The sequence below is a fragment of the Anticarsia gemmatalis genome, chromosome 17 (assembly GCF_050436995.1).
Source record: "Anticarsia gemmatalis isolate Benzon Research Colony breed Stoneville strain chromosome 17, ilAntGemm2 primary, whole genome shotgun sequence".
In the NCBI taxonomy this organism is placed as follows: domain Eukaryota; kingdom Metazoa; phylum Arthropoda; class Insecta; order Lepidoptera; family Erebidae; genus Anticarsia; species Anticarsia gemmatalis.
The window spans coordinates 8,117,272-8,141,482 of NC_134761.1; the positions used below are offsets into that span (position 1 = coordinate 8,117,272).

Here is a 24,211-nt window from a genome sequence, read left to right on the forward strand (position 1 = left end):
TTTGTTTTAAGTTATTTTCGTACTTTTTAGTACTAAGCGTCTGTTTAAGTTATTCATTAATAAATAATTAGATGATTATGTAAAGTGGTTTTCATTGAAAACAAAAATTGATAGGCAAAATAATTTTATTAAATAATTAAATTTCATAGCTACCAGTTAATAAGAGCTGGCGGGAACGAGATCGGTATATTACATCATGGGAGTTATAATAATAATAAATACACTATCCTCATTTGCACCACATAATTTCCATAAATATATATTTACATTGCTAATAAATAAATACATTATTAGTCCATTGAAACGTTAAATAATTAAAGTCTTGCCCTTTTCAGAAGACGCAATTCAATATATTTTATGAATGGGGTCAATAGAAGCTTAAGTTCAAGTTTGTGGGGTCACCACCACTGTGTCCCCTAGCCCCGATCCAAGATGGCGGCCGGGGAACCCGTAAGTCGACCCCACAAACTTAAAGTTAAGCTTCTACTTCTACACATAAAAAACATTGCGTCCTCCTGAAAAACGCAATCCTAAATGTAATTTTCCAATGGACTATATACATAATAACATGTTTTCTATAATCTTCCCTTATTTTCATAATTTTATGTCTTTCCAGTACATATTTGGCACTACATTTTTTTCTATTTATTTATGTTAATGGCCTCATACTCGCCAGCTCTTAAATCAAATCCCAATTGCAAAATGAATGTACAGCCATTTTATAAAATATCAATCAATGTATTGTAACATGAAACAATTTTTTAAACTATTCATTTACACTGGAATGAAACATATACACACAGTATCACAAATTAGAATATACAATTTTTCTGGTATGAATACAAATTGAGACATTGTTTGAAGCTGAGACCACTATTTCTGTAAGAAAGTTTGTAAGGATAATACCTAGTGACGATCTTGATTCTCTGCCTACCCCTATTGGAAAAAGGCGTGCTTTTAGGTATGTATGTATCACTATTTTATGAAGTTGGGTTTTGCACAATAACTTTCATCTGTTAATTCAAATTCTGTTAAAGTAAAATTTAAGATATACATAAATCGAGATAAATTTAAGTCCAGGTATTTCAATATGAGATAAGCGTCCAATATCCTAACCAATAGATATAAAAAAGACAGCAAATGTATTAAACAATCTCAAAATATCACCTAATTTTGTCCTGACCTGATTATTATAAAGAACCTTGCTTATGAATCGTAAAATAATGTCCTCAGCTTCAATATGTTCTTTGCAAGACATATTCTATTCTCATACCATGTCAAGGCAATGTATAATGAACTGAAACAGGATTCCCACACAATATTCAATGAATAATGTAACACTGAACAATGGATTTAGGATTATAGTCTAACAACTTAGTAGAGAGTCTTGTATGCAAGGTGCGCGGGTGAAGAATGTATACAAAATTCAGAATATAGAACATCAGTGACCTGTAAGCTTATGCTGCTTATGGTGGCGTGTTGGACACAAATGCCTAATTTTGGACATACACAGAATTATTGATTGTTATCTAGATAAATTGTGCATTCTAAGGTTCTTTACGAAGTTGTTGGACTATAGAACAAAACATTTCAGATCAACATTTGATTTTCACATGATGAATTGTCAAAAGTTAGACATCACACAGTACATTGTGTAGCAATAGATACCCCAACTTATGCAAATATGGAGTTGCACAATTTGAAAAACTAATCAAATTGAATTGAATAATCTAAATTATATTTTCCTACATAATTTATTCCTTGTCTGCAAAGTGAGTGTGTAGTTTCTATGTATATTGTATTACATACTTATATTCAAAAATGTTATAATATTTACTCTGAATTACGACTGACGTATGATTAAGTTTGGGGTACTACCGCCGTATATAAAAACAACACAGAGATCTTGAAAAAATCAACTGAATATTTACAATGTAAAAAACTAGTTACAATTCACTGGTTTTTTAATATAATACAAGCCCAAGGCCAAATTTATATTCATCCAAACATTTGTGAATACAATTTTTTATTCCCTGTTTAACAAAAACGCCTTTCACACCTCTAATACTATTTCTTGGGTACTTATTTAGAGAAATTAATGAAAATGTATTGAATTATCTATATAAGCATAGAAAAATGGATACAGCATCCTAACTACTAGTATTCTATGAGTTTGTCACTAAGTTTTAAAAGTTGACACTTTTTATTACTTCACATAAAGATTGGGTGAAAAATTATACAAAATTGTTTGTACAGTACATACCCTTCTCACCATAGACCCAAAGACAATTTCAAGACCATTCAAAGCTGTGGATCCACTATATTGGAATCAGAGCATACAGACCGTAAAGATCTGTTACTTTGAATTGATTCCTATGGTACTGCGTCTACTGGATAGGCATTGCAGTGCCATAGAAATTAATAAAAAGTGACAAATCTTTACAGTCCGTGAGCCGATTCTGACAGAGTGGATGCACAGCTTCAGTCTTTCTAGTGCACCTAAAACCCACAAGATTGTGATGTGCTCAAGTGGCAAGACCATAAGCAAATTAATTATCATAATAAACCTTCCCGTTAATTATTGAATAACAGTATTTCAGATCATGTTTTGTTACTTTTACCCTGTTTTGAATAAAAAGCCCCTTTAGAAGAAGAAAGTCGTAAGATAGGATGAACGTAAAATAAGTTATGACCTTATAGCATTGATGATGCTTACAACATAACTATTAAAAGAAAAAACTAATATGTTTAGGAAGGTTTATTATATTAATTATATACCATATCATTGCTACCATCAGTAGTAACTACCTCTTCACCTAATCCAGCTTCAAGGACCGATCCTTATAGGATACCTCACTATTCTAAATCTAAATGTGCTGTTAAAAACATTAAAGCCTAGTTCCACAGCTTATAAACAAGTGGCAGATAGCCTATCCAAGAGACAAAGTGAAAGCAAATGTACAAAAATCCTTTCAAAATTCCTCCTGATAAACTATCTGCTATTTATTTAGAAGTGAAACCAGTCATAATAGTTACAATATCACCCAATCATAGTTTGGAGAAGAACAGTTGTTTAACAGCCTTATTGTCATCTCAGATAACCATAAACTCTTTGCTTTAAGCCAACTCTATGAAAGTAAAAAGTCTTTTAAGCACTTTGGCAGAGGTAATGACTTTATAGAGCCATTGTTCACTAACTGCAGAATTGCATCTCGGCATATGCTTTGTAGAGTTTTCACTGAAATAAAACAGTACTGTTAGTTTTAAACAAAGCCATGACCTTTCATGAACTACCTACTTTCACTTTAACAATCAAAATCATTGAAATTTTATATAAAAAGGTTTCAAGTTTTCAACATGCTATTTGTATCAGATGTTATTCTTATCAGAACTTTAAATATTACCATAAATAATAAATGTGATTGATTACCTCCATATAGCTGTACTATTTTCACTTGTTTTGTGGTCCCATAGACATCAACAACTGCATGTAATGGTCCTCTTGTGTAAGGAATAGCCTTAGTGCAGGGCCCCTGGTCCTCACCGTTGATTATAAAGTGCATTTCAGCCAAGTCTTGATCATCTTTGTTCACTTTCGTACAAGGCACAAACATAACACCTATGCGACTGCCAGCATCCATAGGTAGAATGCCTTGTGGAGTACCATTTTGTGATAAAGTCTGTGGTCTGAGCACCATTTTCGATATACAACCGCGCGGAGTTTTAACTATGTGGCCGTCACCTAATACAGACACGCGAGGCTCACTCTCACGCCGCCCGCTCGCCACTTGATTCACAAGTTCTACTAAGACATTGTTTTGCGATTTTGAAATAGGAAATATCCATGACATACCAGTATTTGCAAGGTCTGGAAGAGCATACTGTGGAAGTCCTTTGTCACCTAGTGCAGCCGTTTGAGGATCGAGTAGCGTCAATCCCAAGCGCATATGACCACTCCAACCACGCTCAGTTTTTTCAATTTCCACCAGAAATATCTCTCCAGGCAATAGAGGCTTCTCGCTAAATGTTAAGCCATGGGCAAAGCTTGCTTTTCTATAAGCGACTGTGTTCTCCTCGAATAAAATAATATTAGATCCGTGATAATGGTGAAATCGAGACAACATATTTACTGACACATTTGCACTTCACAAAAACTACAATTACAATATTTAGAAGAAAAACTTATTTTCCTCTACTATGTTACATGAGTAACAATCGTATTTGTTATTGAACATGTAAAATTAAACAAATGATCCGACGTTATTCAGTCACTGTTCGAGACGAGAATTTGTTGACAAATTGACATTATTTGACATAAAATGACATATTACAATGTCATTCTTACTTGACGTTTCTGTATGCGCCGTTCTCTTCTCGATCCCGGTACCGCAGGGGCCTAATAGGTAGGTACGAAATTAATTAAATATATTAGAATCAAGCTTTGCTTTACAGGTCAGTTTATTAATTATTACTGCAATGTATTTTAATCTAATATATATACAAATTTTCGATTCGATTTCTTAAAGTAATTAAAAATTCATTCAAATTTTTTGTATGTTTTGTACAAAACTAGAGAGTAGAGGAACGTCTGTAAAAAAAATATAACAAATATGTCACTATCCGGGAAAGTGGTCACGCGGGTTTTTCAGATAAGTTTACGAAATAATGTAATAAAATATAGACCAAAATCATGTCCGTCTATCTTTAGAAGATCTGCACCCCTTCTTAGTAAACTTTATAGGCCGATGCTGAATAATATGAGATTACTATCAGATTTGTCAACAAAAACTGTTCGCAGGTAAGGCGTTTTGTTGTTGCTTTATCATTGATAGTAGTTCACGAGGGAGGTTACCGATGTTATCAAATTGACTGAAATTTATAGTAGAATAGGTAAAATTACTGACATACCTGTAATACATAGACATATGGCATGCATAACTAAATCACGTGTAATGGGTATTCAATATTTAAATTGAAATCTGTATCCATTCCTTTATATTGAACGTACAGTATAGTGATTTGGAATAACAAAACGCAATCATAATTTTGTGCCGCGTCAAGCAACAAAAACCGGAATAGTTATTCACTAAGTTTTAATCAATAAACACATACATTGTTGTTACAAAACTAATTTTGTACTTATTTCTATTTGAGTAGTTATCAGTCGTATAACAAGGTGAGTTAAAGTTTCATATGAATTGAATCTAACCTTATTTTGTTAAGTTCTAGGTAGATGTTATTACTTTAATCATAAAGTTGATAACTAAAGCTATATCGTAGTTTTTGCATACTAGTAAAGCAAGTTCTGTAGACTGAAGTGAAGCCCTAATACCTTCGTCCTTGGTGTGATAGTTTCTCATTAAACACAACTATCTGAGGCCAAGTTATAAATATAAAAAAATAGCAATAACATAACAACATGATAAAAAAATATCCAATTCACTCTAGCATATTCTTAGTTTCATAAAATAAAAGGAACAAATAAAGGATAAAACAATTCTTGGAAAGTTTCCAGTGAAAGTGACTTAGCAACTGAAACATCATTACTTTGTAAATACTCATATCTGTATTATCATCTTTATCAAATACTTACACAATCACTGTCATGAAAGATATTGCTACAGCCTATGAATGCTATTAATTTTTAACCAACTTCAAGAAAGGGGAAGGTTCTCAATTCGACTGTATGTTTTTTTCTGTTTGTTACCTCATAACTTTTTACTAGGTGGACCAATTTTGATGATTCGTGTTTTCAGTCTTAAAAATAGTTATCAATACAACCTACAAATTTCAGCAAAGGACTTCTGCTATTGAAATTACTTTTTAATTTAACATAATGAGTTTTGGAAGAAAAGAGTTGAAACCTTTGCCCAGTTGTATGACAATTAATATTATTATTTCAAAAATTTTATTACATACATACATGTTATCTAGTCTGTTTATTTACATAAGACAATTTACATTGTTGCAAATTGCAATTTTACTGTATTTTAATGAAATAGTACAAGAATTTTTACATATTGTGCTTGAATCAACTGCACTTATTTTTTTGCTTCATTTCATTTTAATAATACAAGTTGTAATGTATTTTCTATTGTTCTATAGTACTAATGTGGAAGGCAGTTACATGAAATATTTTTTTATATTGCACCAAGAATAGAAAATAAATTACCATTAAATCAACACCAATCACACACAGTTATCATTATAATGTATTTGCATATTCATTGACATGTTTAAAAGGATAAATTATTATTTTCCTCATACTATAGTGCACACAAACCACTAGCTACTATCAATATTTCTGCACATCAAATTGTAGCTAGACTTTAACTGCTATCTAAAAGCAGGGTTTCAGTATTTATGAATTTAAAAATCTTCTGAACTATTATGACACAAAAGTTAGGATTTGTGAGACAAAGTTATTGTCTTAGTTTAATATGCACTGGCCTCTTTGTCGGTCTCGCAAATAGATTGATGTGGGTCCAGTGATCTCCAAAACCACCATGCCTTGTGCATGTTCTAGCTCAATTCTGGCGAAATTATGCATCCATAACTTGAAACACAGAAAGAAGTACCTTGAATTTTCAATGTAGCAAATTATATCGCATTTTAGAAAATTCAAAATTCGGCTTCTTTTATAATAGCAAAAAGTCTTGATATCTATAAAAGCTAACACTGGCTGTCTAACTTTCTTGACAGCAAATTCTTTTTTTATTGTTTAGCAATTTATTGACAGCATCAGCAAGGGAGATAAAACCACTGGAGTCTTTGGTATAAATGTTGAGATATCTGGTTTATTTGTTGAACATGGCTAGTCTACAGAATATTCACCTGCTAACTGTCGTACCTTCAGAAGTTACCACATCTAATGTCGATTGGTTTGTAAATATTCGTAATTAGAATAATAATCGTACGTAGAATAGTGTCATTATCCACCGTAGGAGCTATGGACCCAATGTCCGCATTTACTTCTGTGACTCACGACGTCGACGACAAATATGGATCCCTAACCAGTGACTTTTAGGGCTGTCGGTCTTTTCCTCATCACCCTGAAGCCCCGGTGGCGTGATAAGTCTTTTGTGAAACGCAGATAATGGCATATACGTATGGCAAGAAGAATTCTAGGTGCACGATTTTGATTACGTCCTTCATGTGTCTTGCTTGCGCCACCACTATCGTGGCTTTCGTCTTACTCCATATATTGAATTATCGAATAGTAGGTAATAATACAATTCGTACTTGCAAGTCCCTTACGTTAATCTTGGTTTGTATATTTGTTTGTTTTATTCTGTACGCATTGTGATGTGACGCAGTGTAGAGACACTGATGCAAGAGCTGATATAACATTTTCAAATATCAGAATATGAACTATGAACAAAGATCCGTAGATCTAGAGAGTTAGAGGCAGTTGAATTAGACAGTGACAAGAGTTTTAAATTAAAGACACGATACTTCAATTTTCCACTCATTAGGTCACTTACCAGAAAAGTCTGTTATCCAGCTAGAACGCGCGAGTGTGAACGTTCGAAATCGATGTGTTCATCGTTCAGATCTATATTTTTTGTTTGTATATCTCACAGACTTCATTCCAGTCATACATAAAATTGAAACTTCTTCCAATGAGTTCGTCATCAAAGATGTTTCGTGAGTAGCAATTTTTCCTGATTTCTTGTTTCAGGGGCTTCTTCCTTTTTTTGTCAAAGAAGGTCCCGCATAAATCGATTCTACTAGGGAACTATCCAAAAATATTTACATATATATTGGGACAGTAGACTAATTATAGGTAGCAGTTAGAAAGGTTCGTGACGTTTTTAGGTGAGATTATTGTAACATAAAGCAATTTCTTTGGGTCAGACTTCTGCTCAGGCAAAACCCTTGATCGTTTACCTGCTAAGCTGAGTTAAGTAACATGCGGACGGGGCCCGCCGTGAACTTCTGATGCACAATTATTTGAACACCTTTCGCAGTATTCTGACCGTTTCTCTTCCGATGCTAGGTTCAAACATTTAATTACCACAGGTTAAAAAAGCACGTAATCTCCGGAATGCATTGACATTGAATTTTGAGCTCAAAATCGTGTACTGATGCTGCAACAAGTCTTCAGGGTTGTAGCTGCTTCTAGCCATCTCTAACAACAACACTACTTGCTATATACACTACGATTTCTGGTAAAGCACTGTGTGTTGATTCCAACACCAAATATTTCATATCAATCGTTTGTTAAACTGATTACATGCCATGCTCATATTATGATCTCGATGTTGACATTGACACTCATATCGAGTTTGTTTCGTAGTAATCTCGTTTAACACGCACATAGGCTACATGCACACTGGCGGAACAGACAATTTCACATTTATCACTTAGTTAAAGAATTAAGGAATGCTTATAACTATAGACATGGATGGTATACTTGTTAGCGCCAGTTTCACAGTTAAGAAAGAGTTGTTAGATAACCTATCTGCTGGATAAAGTGACAGTAAATGTATCAAAACAACTGTCAACATTCCATCTGATAAGTTTCTGAGGTGGTAAAGCCAGGTTTGAGAGTTCTTCTTACTAAAGTTGCTTCGGATTTTTTTTCATTAATGACTGTGTGTATCGTCGAAAACAATATAACAATCTGCTAAACAGTTATTAATTTATCGCAAATACACAGCCAGACGCAGTATTCGTTAGAGAATTAAGTAATTTGATACATAACACTATATAACAGCAATTTCTCGAATCAGTTCACCGTTGGTCTACACGTCTATGAATGTAGCCTTACTTTCTAATATTCGCGTTGTTCACGACATAAGTTATCGATTGTATTCGAGGTCCGAACTTGGCGCGGGCTCGACGCGACAGTATGGAGAAGATAAAACGAGTGTTTTTGTTGTCATGTGCCGTGTTTTGTTTCAGTCCATCCAGAGCCATGGGTGCCTTGAGCCCTCTCGACCCCTCTTCTTATTCAAGACCTGGTAAGTGGAATACTTTATGTTTTAGACATAGATCGTATTTTGTTTAGGTTATAGGTGACATGTTATTGTTGTTTGGGCAATGATCTATTAAACCAGTTTCTAAATTAGGGCGTTGCGTGAGAATATCAATGGATTTTCTGTTAAAAAGTTAAGTGATAAGTTAAATAGATAAATAAGTAGTCTGGCTTACCAGATAGTACTGGAACCGACAGTCTATTCTAAAGTTCTTCGCGTCTCGTTGATGTGAGCTTTCAATTTAGTTTGATTATCGACTTAGTAACTTTACTTTAGTTTCACATTATACCATCACACCATGGTATGGTATTTGACGTTACTAACCTCTTAGGACAACCACCAAAAAAGATCTTCTTCTAGATAAAAAAATCTACATCAAAGTTGTTAAGCGGTGAGTGGTGACCCATCCAGGTTTTAATTTTAGCAACATATCTGAACTCTGCTGGTAGTTCATTGCCACTAGAAAATTTCTACGAAACTAACTGTGCTCATGAATAAATCAATCTAGTTTTTTTAAGAATAATCATAAGGTTAACGACCGATTTATTGTCAATTCTATATTATTAATTATTCATGAAAACTGTGGAGGACTAATATTCTTCAAATAAGAACACCGGTTGACGAAGTAATATATTTATTTTATTTTCTTCAATTCTTCAAAGTGGACTGTATTATAAACTATTTACTATACACTGTTCATATACTTTACTATGTACGGTTTATTCACTATGTACTTTTCTTCTTTCTCCGATGTGATCTTCATTCGATGAGTTTAAAACTTAAACTATACAATAATATTCTCTATGTTCACTATGTTCATACTATGTTCTTTTCTTCCAAGTGATCACCATGAGCTTAAAACTTAAACTGATGTTACGCAGCGCGCGTCCCTATTTATATTCACAAACATTGTTTCTACATTAATCTAGAATCAAACGGAATGATCAAGCGCTCCGTGCCGCACCGCGCGAGATTCGAGAACGCCGCCGTCTCGCTCGCGCGTACGCGACTCGCCTATATATCCATCTCGTTCTATCTATTCGGGAACAGTCGGTGCGCTTGATCGAAGGATCGCCGCCGCCTTACAATGTTCGCGATTGTTCTTTCGTACTATTATTAACGACTAGAATTTTCTAATAATAATATGCTTATTTCTACGAATTTCTACAATGTTCTACGTGCGTGAATTAAACGTAATATTTTATGCCTAAATATGATTCCATCGTGCACATTTCTCCCGCCGTCGCAACTCGCGATTAATTTGGCAGCACGATGGCTCCTCTGTTCGGTCGTCACTGGATGGACGTTGTCCGTGGCGATGTCCATGTCCATTTTCGCCGGTTGTAGATGTTCCAGATGTGCGTTGCTCCCGCCGGTGTTGGAGTGCAGGCCGGTGGCTATTTATCCATCGTTGCCGTCGTTGCTCGCTCAACACCGGTTTTTCTCCACTGTTCATCTCTTCTAGTTTTCTCCAGGTAGGGTCACTGTGCGACCTTCCCCTTGTACGTGTCCATGCTGCAGCCACGACGTGTTGACTATTCCCACACGGGTCATTGAACTGCAGCAATTGTCCTGTGGCGCGATTAGTGAGCCACTTGTTCGGTGTGGTCCGATCTCCGACCATTTTCATGTTCCATTTTTCAGCGGGAGCTTCACGATCGCGCGATATACATGTCTTAACCATTTCCACAGTCGGCGTTATCTCGGCAGGCTTCGATAACGCTAGCTGCACTTTCCCAATGTTCATCCTATGGTGCAACAGCCGATGGTGAGACATGTTGCAGCCATCTTCGCCGCAAGCTTTCGCACGACAGTTATCACGTCTATGCGTACTAAGCAGGCAGCGGAAACACAATCTACATTTCTTTGCAATGTCCCATCGTTCATTCACACTCGCGATACGAAATTTACTACAATCGTCCAGTCTATGTTCATTCATACATACGTGGCACTGTGGTTTCTTATCCATCGCCACATAAATTTGCTCGTACCGCGGCGTATTTTCTTTCTTGGGCGCAAGTACTTCGTCCTCCTCGGAAGTACTCTGTTCTCGCCAGATAATATCCTTTTCCTTGGTGGCCTTGTTCCTGTCCGGCCATTCCTTCACTCGGCTGAGTGCATTCTCCTCATCCTCATCTGACGATGAAGCAGAATCTTCTTCCTCGTCCTCGATCTCGGCGCGAAGACGCTTCAACTTTAACTCGGCGAGGGCGAGCTTCAGCGCGGCGACTTCCTCTTCGGCCGCAAGAATTTCTATTCTTCGTATTTTTGACACACGCGACGTCCTACGTGACCTCGCACCTTCCGCTGTCATCGCAGGCACAGCTGTAGTGGCGGTCGTAGTCGCGGTCGCTGACCCCAGCGCGATCGCGGTCGTTGACACCATCGAAGTGGCGGGCTCCAACATTGTCGCGGTGTTCAACATCTCTGTGGCTGACGTGAGGGCAGTAGTAGTCTCCGACGTCGCCAACTGTTCGATTATTCTTCCTTTATAACTTCGCGTAACTGGTATCCTTTGTTCTTGCACTGTTCCAATCCGGCGCTCGAAGTGACCAGCAATGTGGAGGATTAATATTCTTCCAATAAGAACACCGGTTGCGAAGTAATATATTTATTTTATTTTCTTCAATTCTTCAAAGTGGACTGTATTATAAACTATTTACTATACACTGTTCATATACTTTACTATGTACGGTTTATTCACTATGTACTTTTCTTCTTTCTCCGATGTGATCTTCATTCGATGAGTTTAAAACTTAAACTATACAATAATATTCTCTATGTTCACTATGTTCATACTATGTTCTTTTCTTCCAAGTGATCACCATGAGCTTAAAACTTAAACTGATGTTACGCAGCGCGCGTCCCTATTTATATTCACAAACATTGTTTCTACATTAATCTAGAATCAAACGGAATGATCAAGCGCTCCGTGCCGCACCGCGCGAGATTCGAGAACGCCGCCGTCTCGCTCGCGCGTACGCGACTCGCCTATATATCCATCTCGTTCTATCTATTCGGGAACAGTCGGTGCGCTTGATCGAAGGATCGCCGCTGCCTTACAATGTTCGCGATTGTTCTTTCGTACTATTATTAACGACTAGAATTTTCTAATAATAATATGCTTATTTCTACGAATTTCTACAATGTTCTACGTGCGTGAATTAAACGTAATATTTTATGCCTAAATATGATTCCATCGTGCACAAAAACTATTCTAAGTTCGCCTAAATCAAAACATTGATAAAATACAATCGTGTTTATATTCAGTTCGCGATTTGTATTGCATAGTTGTATGGCAATTGAACATTGTTTATTATTCTAATGAACATAAATAGACCCTTAATATTATATGTTTGAGAAGTAACTTCCATCCTCGAGTTCGTTTACGATCTTAAATTGTCTGTTGACGAAAGCCGCATACAAATCTATATCGTAATTTTTGAGTGGCTCGCGCTTGCAAACAGACAAACAGATGTTGCTGGGATTTGGTTTTATAATATGTAATGATAGTACAGTCAACCTGGGTAACTTTGAATCATTTGGATAACATTGACAGTGGGAATTTGAATTAGTTTCGATTATTTTTTCATATGAAACCAACACAATTGATAAAAGTTTGCAAAACTAAAATAAACCTTTAATAATTGTAATAGCATGCCGATATCCGGGCATATTTCTATAGAAAAAACCCAACTACACTTTTCTAAGCTGCCTACTACATCACAAGGAGATAAATGTGTATATTAAGTATATTTTCCTTGTAGAGCTGGCGATCATCAAACACATATCGTTGTCTTTAAACGTGGACTTTGACAAGCATGTCCTGAGCGGAGAAGCGACGCTGAACTTCGATATTTTGGCTGACATCAACGAATTGGTGAGATTATTAACAGTATTTTATAGTATAGCCTTAACTCACGGTTCCCTGTTAGTTTATTTAAATTAACTTAAATGTTGAGCCGGGATTTAAGCTTCCACTCTAGCAAATTACTTCTACAACTTTTCTACACGACAATGGTAATTCTAAAACCGAAAACATGGTGATTAGTTAGAGTCACCCTATGGGACTATTGACACACAAAATAGGGTAAAATGTGTCCTTTAATTCACGACTTAGAAAAAAGAGAGACTAACTTGTGACATGTTCCTAAAGTTGCATATTGTTTCATTGTGTTTTGCCTGCACTGGCTAAGTGTCGTGAGCCATTTCTTTTCGGTATCACCAAAAGTAAAAAGTATAAACCCCCCAGCAGAGAGACATTAATGGGTTAAATTTATTCATTATCATAAGCCCTGTATTACTCTCTTCTCGCAGTTATCATTAACAAGGGTATAGATTATGTCAATCATTTTCGAGTAGCAATCATCTTTGAGTATGTTATCTGTGACATTGTCAATCAATTATCTAGGAGCCGCAGGATGACAAGGTTTAATGGAGAGTTTTACAAAACTTCTTCCGAAACTACCGAACACACCAAAATAATTTTGTATTCCAATTAAAAAACGAAAGTCTCTCTCTCAGGATTGCTACATACAGTACATACATATTCGGTTCGATAATAATCGAATAATCGGCTAAGCCGGGCGGCAAAACATGATGAGCGTAGATGAACCCAATCGGCACAAGCCGAATAAGTGATAGGAGTCGGTTTTGTTATATAATAGATTTTGCCGAACCGAATAATATATGTGTGTAGCAAACCTTACGCTCCTCAAGGCTGCTGCAACGCACGCCCATCACCCGTGTATTCATATCAACTTAAAATAGATAATGTCAAAAAACTCTGTTTATTTTTGTTCATTTCCAGATATTAGACACAAGTAATCTTCAAATAGAATCGATAGAAGAGGTCGGGGGCTCGAAACTACAGTACAAATTGGGTGATAATCTAGCAAACTTCGGCTCTAAGCTAACTATATTGTTGCCTAAACAAGCATCTAGTGGAGAAAAGTAAGTACCTACTTAAACAAACTAATATTCAAAACTTTCAAAATATCGGATTACATGTTTACGGCTGACTAAGCTAGCGACTACGGCCGAACCTGCGAAACGTTTTGACCTTAATCCAGGAATAGAGCACAGTATCTTCCGTTAAAAAATATTGGTGTTTGCCCATCTTTTGGTCACTAAGGATTATTCTTACCAAGATTCAACAGTAAAAGTATACAGATACCTACATAAGTCATAAGTTCGATTACGGGCTCGCGTAAATTAGAATTTACGTATTAAGCCATACGTACATAACTACATAATAAGTCACACGTCTGTCACACCCGGAGCTGTATGAAATACACCCACGTTTCGCCATTGGCCATGTTAGTCTCATGTAATTGGGGCGACCATACGCTACGCTTTTGATGATTGCTGTTTATATTTTCATTGGTGAAAATCAATCAGTAAATGGCCGTTACGTAAACTTATACCGGACATATGATATTTGAGTGATAAAGTGGGGGTAATGGGGAGGATATACTGAACACATTAATTTAATACTCTTGGTATCTACTTCGACGTCGCATTTCGACAATGCACAATATTTCATTCGTACGTAATTTTCTTCAACAAAAGAGTCTATTTGTGCCTTGTTTTTAATAGTCACACGATTTATTACAACATTGTCTGTTCATGAGTACCTAAATATACTATGCATAGCTTTCTAAAATTCAGCACGTAGGTATTAAAATACCACGAACAAAAAAGAATACATACTTAAAAAAATGTTGACGTAGGTTACAATGTCATCATATTTTATCTATCGGATAGGTTATCCAGCGCTTGTCCATTAGGTGTGAAACCGGCCATTAATGAAGTAGGTAGGTAGCTACTATGTTTTGAGGTCACATTTCACTTATTTAATTAAGACTTAAGTACCCAGAAACTCATAAAAAAATCTCATAATACAAATTTAAAATTCAAAAGTAACAAACCGTACGATCCAGTGGCGTCATCTACATTACGTTAGGTATAAAGTAAAATAGAATCCTAATATCCCTTTCTCTTTGTTCGGAAAGAAAAGATGCATCAGTGAATAAGAAACGTATCTACGAAGTGAGACAAGCTGTCATGGTGAACGAAGTACACAGCACGCAAACAGACCACAATATGTTATTGGATAACACCCCTTCTTACAACGAGAATATTTACGAACAAAAAGACGAAATCGTGAACTATACTTCCGATGCAAGCGTTTTAACTCAATACAATACTCGCAATTTTCCTTGCAAGTCAGCTCCTCAAACGCAAATCGATGAAAACGACACATGCTCTGTTTGTTCCCTATGCAAAGAGAGTGATGAAAAGGAAAAAGATTTCTTAAGACAATTCGATAAGTGTGTCGGCTGCTATACCGTGCCTGTTTGTGATATCGAGACGCATTGCGGGCCGCGGTGTATTAATGAGAAATGTGCCCATGCTGTGTACCGAGGAAATAGGTTAGCTGAAGCGACCTCTGAACATAGTAGCTAGTACTAGCTAGTGTATGATAGATTTAGAGATTGTCTTGATTAAACTTGAATATGTTGTTTAGAAAATACGAATTCAAAGGCCTTGTGTTCCTCTGTCTTGTTCAGTTTTATGTACTATGCGTGCACGTATAACTATAAGACGGATACGTATCCGTGCGTACATCGTATACATTTGTCTTTAGTAGTTTACTGCCTCCAAAACATGATTAATTACACTATGTAGTCTATGTAAATTGTGTACATTTGTTATATTTCAGTTTTAGTTATGTAAGAAATTGTTAAAGTATGTTTTATTAATATTGGTTTGTTTTTTGTTCCACAGAATTAAGATTAAGATAAAGTACACGACTGGACCTACCGCCTCAGCGCTACAATGGCTGGACGCGGAGCAGACATCAGGGAAGCAGCATCCCTATATGTTCAGCCAGTGTCAAGTAAGTTCTTAAAGTAACTGTGGGAAATATTATCTCTAAAGAAATATAAAAGATTTATACTTACGAATATGGATCTTGTATAAGAAAAAGACTTAAAAGTTGATACAAGTGGACACCAGAGCTAAACAGCTAAACGTGGGTCTTTGTAAATTGTGCTAACGATCATCTACGACGGTACATCGATTGAATACCACTACTTTCCTAAAACAATTTTTCCGCCTCGTCTCCAAATTGTATTTTTTCTTTCTCCAGCCGATCCACGCTCGTTCGATCCTGCCGTGCCAGGACACTCCAGCGGTGAAGTTCACGTACGACGCGGAGGTGACCGCGCCCGAGCACTTCACCGTGCTCATGAGCGCGCTGCGCGGACAAGTCACTGCCAATAAGACTAGCTTCAACCAGCCGATGCCGCTGCCTTCGTATCTAGTCGCTATCGCGGTTGGTGTACTGGAATCGAGAACTTTGGGACCTAGGTAAGAGGATATTGGCGGTTTCTTAATATTAACTTTTTCCAGTTGGACTGCCCGTGTATTTCTCTAGGAGATAATCTAGATGTTGCCCAAAATCATCATCTAAAACGCAGTCTTGATTCGCTATTAAGAGAAGTACTTGAGCTGCGTTATTTTCACAATGTACAGGTGGTGCCCAAAGCGGGAAAAACAACAAAAATACTGTATTCGCCGGTCTTTATTGCTTGTAGTATAATACTGATTGCGTCTAGTTCTACGCACGTCACCGTCATTAGATTGATAGATTACTTTATCATGGACAAAAATTTTATGGGATTTCGTTTCCAGGTCAAAAGTATGGTCAGAAAAAGAAGAAATTGAACGCAGTGCGTGGGAATTTGCTGAGACAGAGAGGTATTTACAAGCTGCTGAGAAACTGTGCGGACCGTATGAGTGGACCCAGTACGACCTGCTAGTGTTGCCGCCCTCCTTCCCTTACGGCGGCATGGAGAACCCTTGCCTTACCTTCGTCACTCCTACCCTGCTGGTAAGGAATTACATATTATACGTATTAAACTGAACTGCTTTTGTAGGTTCGGCGGTAATAGTTACGATTGCTGATTTTAAGGTCCTGGGTTACATTATCGGGTCGGAGAAAGTGTTATTTCGCTTTTTCTTTCCTTTCCTTTTTTAAGACAACTCCCACTAAGTGTTGCTCTTGTGTCGCGGGGATTTTTACAAACATAAAAAACAACGGTCATAAAGTACAATCAAACCAAAACAACTATTTGTGGATCTCACAAATAATTGTCCCGAAGGGAATCGAACCTACGACCTCCCGACGCTATGCTAGTGGCGACTTAACCACTGCGTCATGGAGGCAGTCAAAATTATTTATCCTAAAGATTTGTTAAACTTGATAATGTTGTTGTATCTATTCTTCTAATATTCCAGGCGGGTGATAGGAGTCAAGCCGACGTGATAGTCCACGAGATAATGCACAGTTGGACAGGCAACCTCGTGACGAACAGGAACTTTGAACACTTCTGGCTGAACGAGGGCTTCACCGTGTTCCTCGAGAGGAAGGTCGGAGCCTCCCTCATCAATGATAGCGCTGAGGCTAAAAGGAGCAGAGATTTCCACAGTTTGTTGGGACTACAGGAACTTTCTGAAGCGGTAAGATAATATAATCAATAGTTTTTAAACTTTCGCGTTCAATGATTAATATAAAAAATAATACAGGAATTAACACGAACATGCATCTTACTATACGCGCAATCTATCTCGGCCAGCTTGAAGTTAGCAATAGTAGCTGTGCAGATGTCATTTTTTAGGAACGTTTAAATGGTGACGTTACAGGGTAATCTGCGCAAATGTTCTATTATGCCAAACTTCAGGCCGGTAAAGATAGATTGTGCGTATTGTACCTCCACCACGGCGAGTGCGACCTGCGCCGATACGTTAGGCATTTCAAGGTAAAATACGTGTTCGTCTTCATTTCCGTATCCTATTATATTTTATTTTTTAGTTGTTTGTATTGTATTGTTATAATATTTTTTGGTTCGTCGGTAGTATTTTTAGTCAGGACTTACTTACTTTAGTATTTGTTTTTATATTAGAAAGTTGTATTAGACGCCTAATCATTATTTTTTTACTAAAGGAAGATTTTTGTTAATATTTTTCTTCATAAAAATTATAATTATTAATATGTACAGTCAGCTTCTTATATAAAGTGACAGATAACATATCCAGTTATAAAGGGACTCCTAAAGTGATCAATAATAATAATACAACCAAAGTCATCTAATTATGTAAGTCATTTATCTTGCACAATGATATCGGAACATGGACATCGTCAAATATATGAGTTCGTTCAAAGTGCCATAATCATAGTAACAAACACGGCGCCAATGGTTTCTAAGCATCCAAAGTATTCAAAAATATGGAACAAACATTAGGTACATGAAAATGAACTATGTCACTATGCATGTCTGATTGGTGTCTGGGCATTAGAGTGTCCGCCGTACGTAAGGTCACCGGGTCGTATCCCGGGAATCTTACTTGTTTAATAAGTATTTTTTTTAATGTCTATTTGACTTAAAAGCTAAATTATGCTCGCCAATTACCCACGATCCTAAAATAAGAGATGAGACCTAAACAACCTTCTAAAAATGTACCTAAGTGATTTGAACTCTTCCTGCACTCTACGTATCAATCACATAATTCGATTCGATGAGACCTAAACAGCCTTCTTCTAAATGTATGTGATTTAAACTCTTCCTGCATTCTACGTATCATCACATAATTCCAGGTCGAAATAATAACTCGTAAAATAACAAGGTTTTACTTCAATTGAAATGGTTGTTTATTATCTTAAAATATATAACAAAAAAATATCAAAAACGTGTATATCCACCTTCAGCAATAATAACATCGCTAAGTCGCTGACGCATGGATTGCACTGCGTTAAAACAAAATCTGTCTCCCCTTAACGACTCCCATACATTTTCAACGTGTCTCCTCAAGTTTTCCGTACTTCTTATCGTAGTATTATCCCATAGTTGAATCATTTTACCCCACAAGTTTTCTATTGGGTTTAAGTCAGGACTACGTGCAGGAAAAATTATTCGTTCCAAATCTCTTGTTTCATTTAAATAATTTGATACTACCCTGGAATTATGAACAGAACTGTTGTCCTGTATGAAACGGATTCTTTCGTTTGGATAAAATACTCGGGCCGTGGGCAACAAAACATCATTAAGGATATCTTTATATCTTTGGCCATTAAGTCTGCCGCCAACCTCGACTAATTCTCCCGGACCGCTTTGGGACATCCAACCCCAGAATCCGAGTGTGATACGTCCACTCCTGTTACCAGGTAACAAATTTCTTTCTTCGTATCTGGTGTTGTTTAACCTCCATAAAGATAGACGACCACGAGCAGTAGAACAAAATACTTTTTCGTCTACAAAAACGACATTTTCAAAATTAAAATCTAAATAACGTCGTGCGAACTCTAATCTTTGTGCTTTGTGCCTCGGCGTAAGTGCAGGTTTCTTGGCGGGTATTCTATTATGTAAACCTTTCTCGTGTAATCGTCTCCTTATTGTGGTCTGTGATACTTGAAACTCAAATGCCAAATTACGCGTGTTTAAAAAACGATCGCTTCGAGCTTTCTGCACTATTCGCGTATCTTGATCAGTGTTTGTCCGGCGTGGACGACCAGTTGTTACATGGTAACGGAGAATACCCTCTGTATTCCATCTATCCGTCCATCGATAAACTGTGTTCCTCTGTAAGAAAGAAACTGAATTATTATAACATGAAAGAATTTATGCAGTACAAAATACAAAAAAATAAAATAACATACAATATAAAGAGAAGTCAACTTACGGATATTCCAAGTTCGTTCGCAATGTCTGTTACAGAAACACCTTCTTGTTGCAAGTGAATGATTTTGTGTTTCATTCCATCATTAATTCGAAATGAGGCCATGTTTTTCCAATTAAATTGTAATAATTACTTTATTATATTAATTTATTTGCATTTATATGAATGACACATGACATTGATATGTAAACAATGATGTACATTATCTATGAAATCTTTCGAGTATTTATGCAAATTAGTATTAATTACTCTTTGATATCTAACGCGAATTATAAATCATGAAAATATGATAAAATTGAGGATAGAATAAACAAAACACATGCCAATGACGTCACGTTCATAATGAAAGGAACAACCAATGCTTTATCTCATTCATTTTGTTTTTAAATTTCAAAAGGTACCTTAAATATTCAGCGATAGAGTTCATTTTCATGTAGTGTTCCATATTTTTGAATACTTTGGATGCTTAGAAACCATTGGCGCCGTGTTTGTTACTATGATTATGGCACTTTGAACGAACTCATATATTTGACGATGTCCATGTTCCGATATCATTGTGCAAGATAAATGACTTACATAATTAGATGACTTTGGTTGTATTATTATTATTGATCACTTTAGGAGTCCCTTTATAACTGGATATGTTATCTGTCACTTTATATAAGAAGCTGACTGTACATATTTAGCGTAAGTAGTAGTAAGTTACATACTAACAATTTTCTTATGTACTTGGTGTTGTCTTTCTGATTATAATCTACCGAAGTTTTGGTTTTAAGTTGTTAAACCGAGTCTTTGGCAGTTATTTACTTTTATTTTTATGTGTATATTGAAATGAATCCTTAAAACCTAACACGTCTGGGTGGATCTACTAACATTGTAATTGTCTTATTCTTATTAGATACATTCCTAACCTCAAAAGTAGAACAACTTATTCGCAAGTCTTTATTTTCTTCATTGGCAAACTCCATTTCTTAAAATAAGCAATATATGTACTTCATCGGTTCCGATTTTTATACATATTCACGCATTCCAATTCTATATTCGTATAGGCGTATAGCGTATGAACACTTTCTTAGAAGCCTTTTACATACATAAATATATGAACGAAACAAAGCAAAAGAGCAGATTTAGACGATAGAAATTTAATTTTTCGCTCGAGTTATACCGGGTCATTCTTAGAAAATTACATACTAACACCTTTTTTGGGAATCGCTCTATCTATTGGTGAAAATTGCATCCGTTCAGTAGATTTTGAGGTTATCGGGAACAGACAGACAGACAGACGAGGGTTTATTTTATAATACGTAGTGATTAAAGGAATCGAGTATATAACATTGCAGGTCGAAACCTTTGGTGCGTCTAGTCCCCTCACGAACCTCGTGGTCGACCTTAACGGGATCCACCCAGACGACGCGTTCTCCCGCGTGCCCTACGAGAAGGGCTCGCTGTTCCTGCGATACATCGAGGACCTCACCGGAGGGCCTGGTGAGTCTCACGCTCCCTCTCTATTGTAGATCCACGACGAACTGGGAGTCGATAACCCTCTGACCAAGCTGGTGGTGAGCCTCGATGGAGTACACCCTGATGACGCGTTTTCGACTGTACCGTATGAGAAGGGGTCCCTGTTTTTGGTGTATTTGGAGAATCTGTTGGGAGGGCCTGGTTAGTGAACTGATAAATAAGTTTTGCGTTTAAGACTATCGTATAAAATGCGTATACGCAACGTGCACGCACGTAAACATTTATTCGTACGAAGTTCAGAATGAGACGTAGACCCATTTGCAACTAATTTGGTATGGATTATTTCGAAGCCACCATTTGTATTTTAAAAAGACATTTAAAAAGACTTCTTGTGAATTTTCAAAATAAATTGTTAGCAAGTCAAATGCACGCAATCATGGCTAAATATTTAACTGTTGAATGTTTATTACATTCAATAAAATTATTATATTATTATTAGATTAATATTGTATATTCAAGTTTGGTATATGCATGGCTTAGTATTGGACCTATTTTTGCCTCCACAGAGGTGTTCGACGACTTCCTCCGCTCATACCTGACGAAATACAGGAAAAAGTCCCTAGACACGGATCAGTTCAAGGCTTTCTTGCTGGACTACTTCAAAGACAATGACAAACTTAAGAAGTTGGACTGGGACGCGTGGCTCTACACCAGTGGCATGCCTCCTGCTATTCCTGAGTAAGTGACTATATAAAACATATTTTTATAAGGATTTTATAGATATATTTAGAGACAAGAGGCCGTCCGCGACTTCGTCCGCGTGGAATCCCTTCCAGTATAAATCCCGATCCATCGGGAACTCCGGGATAAAAAGCATCCTATTTGTTAATTTGTATGGTCTTCAGCTACCTAATACCAAATTTGTATTTGCTTATAAGAGTAACAAACATCCATACATACATAAATTCTCACTAGCTTTCGCATTCATAATTTAGAGATTAAGGGTTTGTGGGACATAATTCAGCATGAATATTTTGGCCAGCACTAGTAATATGGTATAAGCAAGAAATTCAAACAATCTTTAAAACTAATAACCTACTCCAATTGCGATTCATGATAACTATACATAAAACACATTAATTATCTATACTAATATTATAAAGCTGAAGAGTTTGTTTGTTTGTTTGAACGCGCTAATCTCAGGAACTACTGGTCCTATTTGGAAAATTCTTTCAGTGTTAGATAGCTCATTTACCGAGGAAGGTTATAGGCTATATATCATCACGCTACGACCAATAGGAGCAGAGCAGCAATAAAAAATGTTACAAAAACGGGGAAAATTTTGATTCATTTTCTCTTATGTGACGCAAGCGAAGTTGCGCGGGTCAGCTAGTAAATTATATAATGGTCGATAATCCCAAAATAGAATATAAACATAATTTATGAAAATCACAACTAAATTCTAGATTAAGAAAACAAGTCGGCCATTATGTCTTCACAAAATAATCTTATTTTTCTCCACAGCTACGACACAACAATGACGAAGGCGATCACCGCGCTAGTGGCTAAGCTGAACGGTTCAGTCGTAACGTTCTCCTACAAGGACGTGTCGAGCTTCACGCCGCACCAGCTCATCCACTACCTGCAGCAGCTCATCGAGCGCCCCGCACTGCCGCTCGAACAGCTGCGGGCTATGGGCGAGGAGTACAAGATCATTGGCAATAAGAACACCGAGATTTGGTACAGGTTAGTATCATCATCTTTGTCTCTCTGTGATATATATTTGTATGTAAAACATCACGTCTGTTATAAAAAAACACCACATTTCGCCATTTGCAATGTTAGTTCCATCTGATAGGAATCTATTACCATATACTGAGCACGTTATTAAGGAACATCCTAATATAAATTAATGACGCCAAGAGCACTTTGCTCGGCCCGGAAATTGAGCAACATTCATCACTGTGTTGCAGACGCCGATCCCCTCATAACTATTGAATTTTACATAGTAAATCACTTACAACGCATTTGGGAAAGGTAAATTGCAAGAACCACATTGCCATACCCATTACTTCGAAAACTAAAACATCTTATTATTCCAGATGGCTGAGACTGTGCGCCAGAAGCAAAGACGAGAGCAAACTCAGCGAAATATTCGGTTTCCTCAATACAAACGGGCGCATGAAATACGTACGACCTCTATACAGGGACCTGTACGCATGGGAAGAAGTCCGAAGCCAAGCTATAGACAACTTCTTGAAGAATGAAAAGAATATGATGCACGTGACCGCGTACACTCTGAAGAAAGACTTGCATCTTATTGAATAACTACGATGTAGTTTTTTACATTGTATTGTAAGATAGTGTAACTAATTTTTACGCCATATTCAGTTGAATAAAATGATAATTTTATGATGTTATTTTTGTGTTTTATTTCAAGTTAGTTTTTTCATAGAATATATTTTATTGCTTACTCTTTTTACTTTCGCTACGCTTGTTCAGCTGTTTAACCGCGCGGTACATTGTATGGTAGTCGCTCCGTATGAAAGTTATTTACAAGAAAATATTATGATGCACTACTAATAGCTATTAGTAGTGCATCATTGTATTGCCAGTCAGCAGGTTAGCAACAGACAAAGGTTCTGTTAGTATTGCTAGTTCAGCAATGTCATATTATGACCTACTTACAAGATATTCAGTCAACTAAGATAAATGTTAAGCGTGCGAATTGCACACGAAAACAGTGCCGATATTAAACCTGTATTATGATAAGTTTGAGCGTATAAGCTGGATGTTGAGAGACTACGAAAATCCAAAAAAATATACCCTAGTTGCATGGATTGCACATAGTTTCCTAGTATGAACATTTATAATGACTCACCCGTTATTTAGTCACGGTTGCTTTCAGTTTTGTTGAAACCAATAAATTGATAGATTTCTAGAAAAAGGTACTTTTATATACTTAACAATTTACATGAAGTTTTTTTTTATAGTTTAGCACGGGAATCGAACCTGGGACCTTTTGGTAC

General features: G+C 36.6%; 2 protein-coding genes across 3 annotated transcripts; one reads left to right on the top strand and one right to left on the bottom strand.

Moving 5' to 3' along the window:
- Positions 1 to 113: 113 nt before the first annotated feature.
- Positions 114 to 4,488, bottom strand: LOC142980218 (neuralized-like protein 2). The gene is made up of 2 exons (XM_076125556.1): positions 3,431 to 4,488; positions 114 to 3,238 (listed from the first exon to the last, which is right to left on the bottom strand). Exons 1-2 carry the CDS (start codon positions 4,122 to 4,124, stop codon positions 3,129 to 3,131), a joined length of 804 nt encoding a protein of 267 aa, XP_075981671.1. The 5' UTR covers positions 4,125 to 4,488; the 3' UTR covers positions 114 to 3,128.
- Positions 4,489 to 4,614: 126 nt separating this feature from the next.
- On the top strand, positions 4,615 to 23,602 carry LOC142980217 (leukotriene A-4 hydrolase). Of its 2 annotated transcripts, none has more exons than XM_076125554.1 (12): positions 4,615 to 4,798; positions 8,908 to 8,966; positions 12,749 to 12,861; positions 13,792 to 13,934; positions 15,771 to 15,882; positions 16,135 to 16,355; positions 16,680 to 16,878; positions 17,286 to 17,507; positions 21,236 to 21,383; positions 21,749 to 21,920; positions 22,707 to 22,928; positions 23,285 to 23,602. In XM_076125554.1, the coding sequence occupies exons 1-12, from the start codon at positions 4,746 to 4,748 to the stop codon at positions 23,508 to 23,510; spliced, it is 1,890 nt and encodes a 629-aa protein (XP_075981669.1). In that variant the 5' UTR covers positions 4,615 to 4,745; the 3' UTR covers positions 23,511 to 23,602. The 2 variants fall into 2 exon arrangements, with proteins under 2 accessions (XP_075981669.1, XP_075981670.1); XM_076125555.1 differs by lacking the exon at positions 21,236 to 21,383 and adding an exon at positions 21,062 to 21,206 and having other exon boundaries at positions 4,616 to 4,798.
- Positions 23,603 to 24,211: the final 609 nt, after the last annotated feature.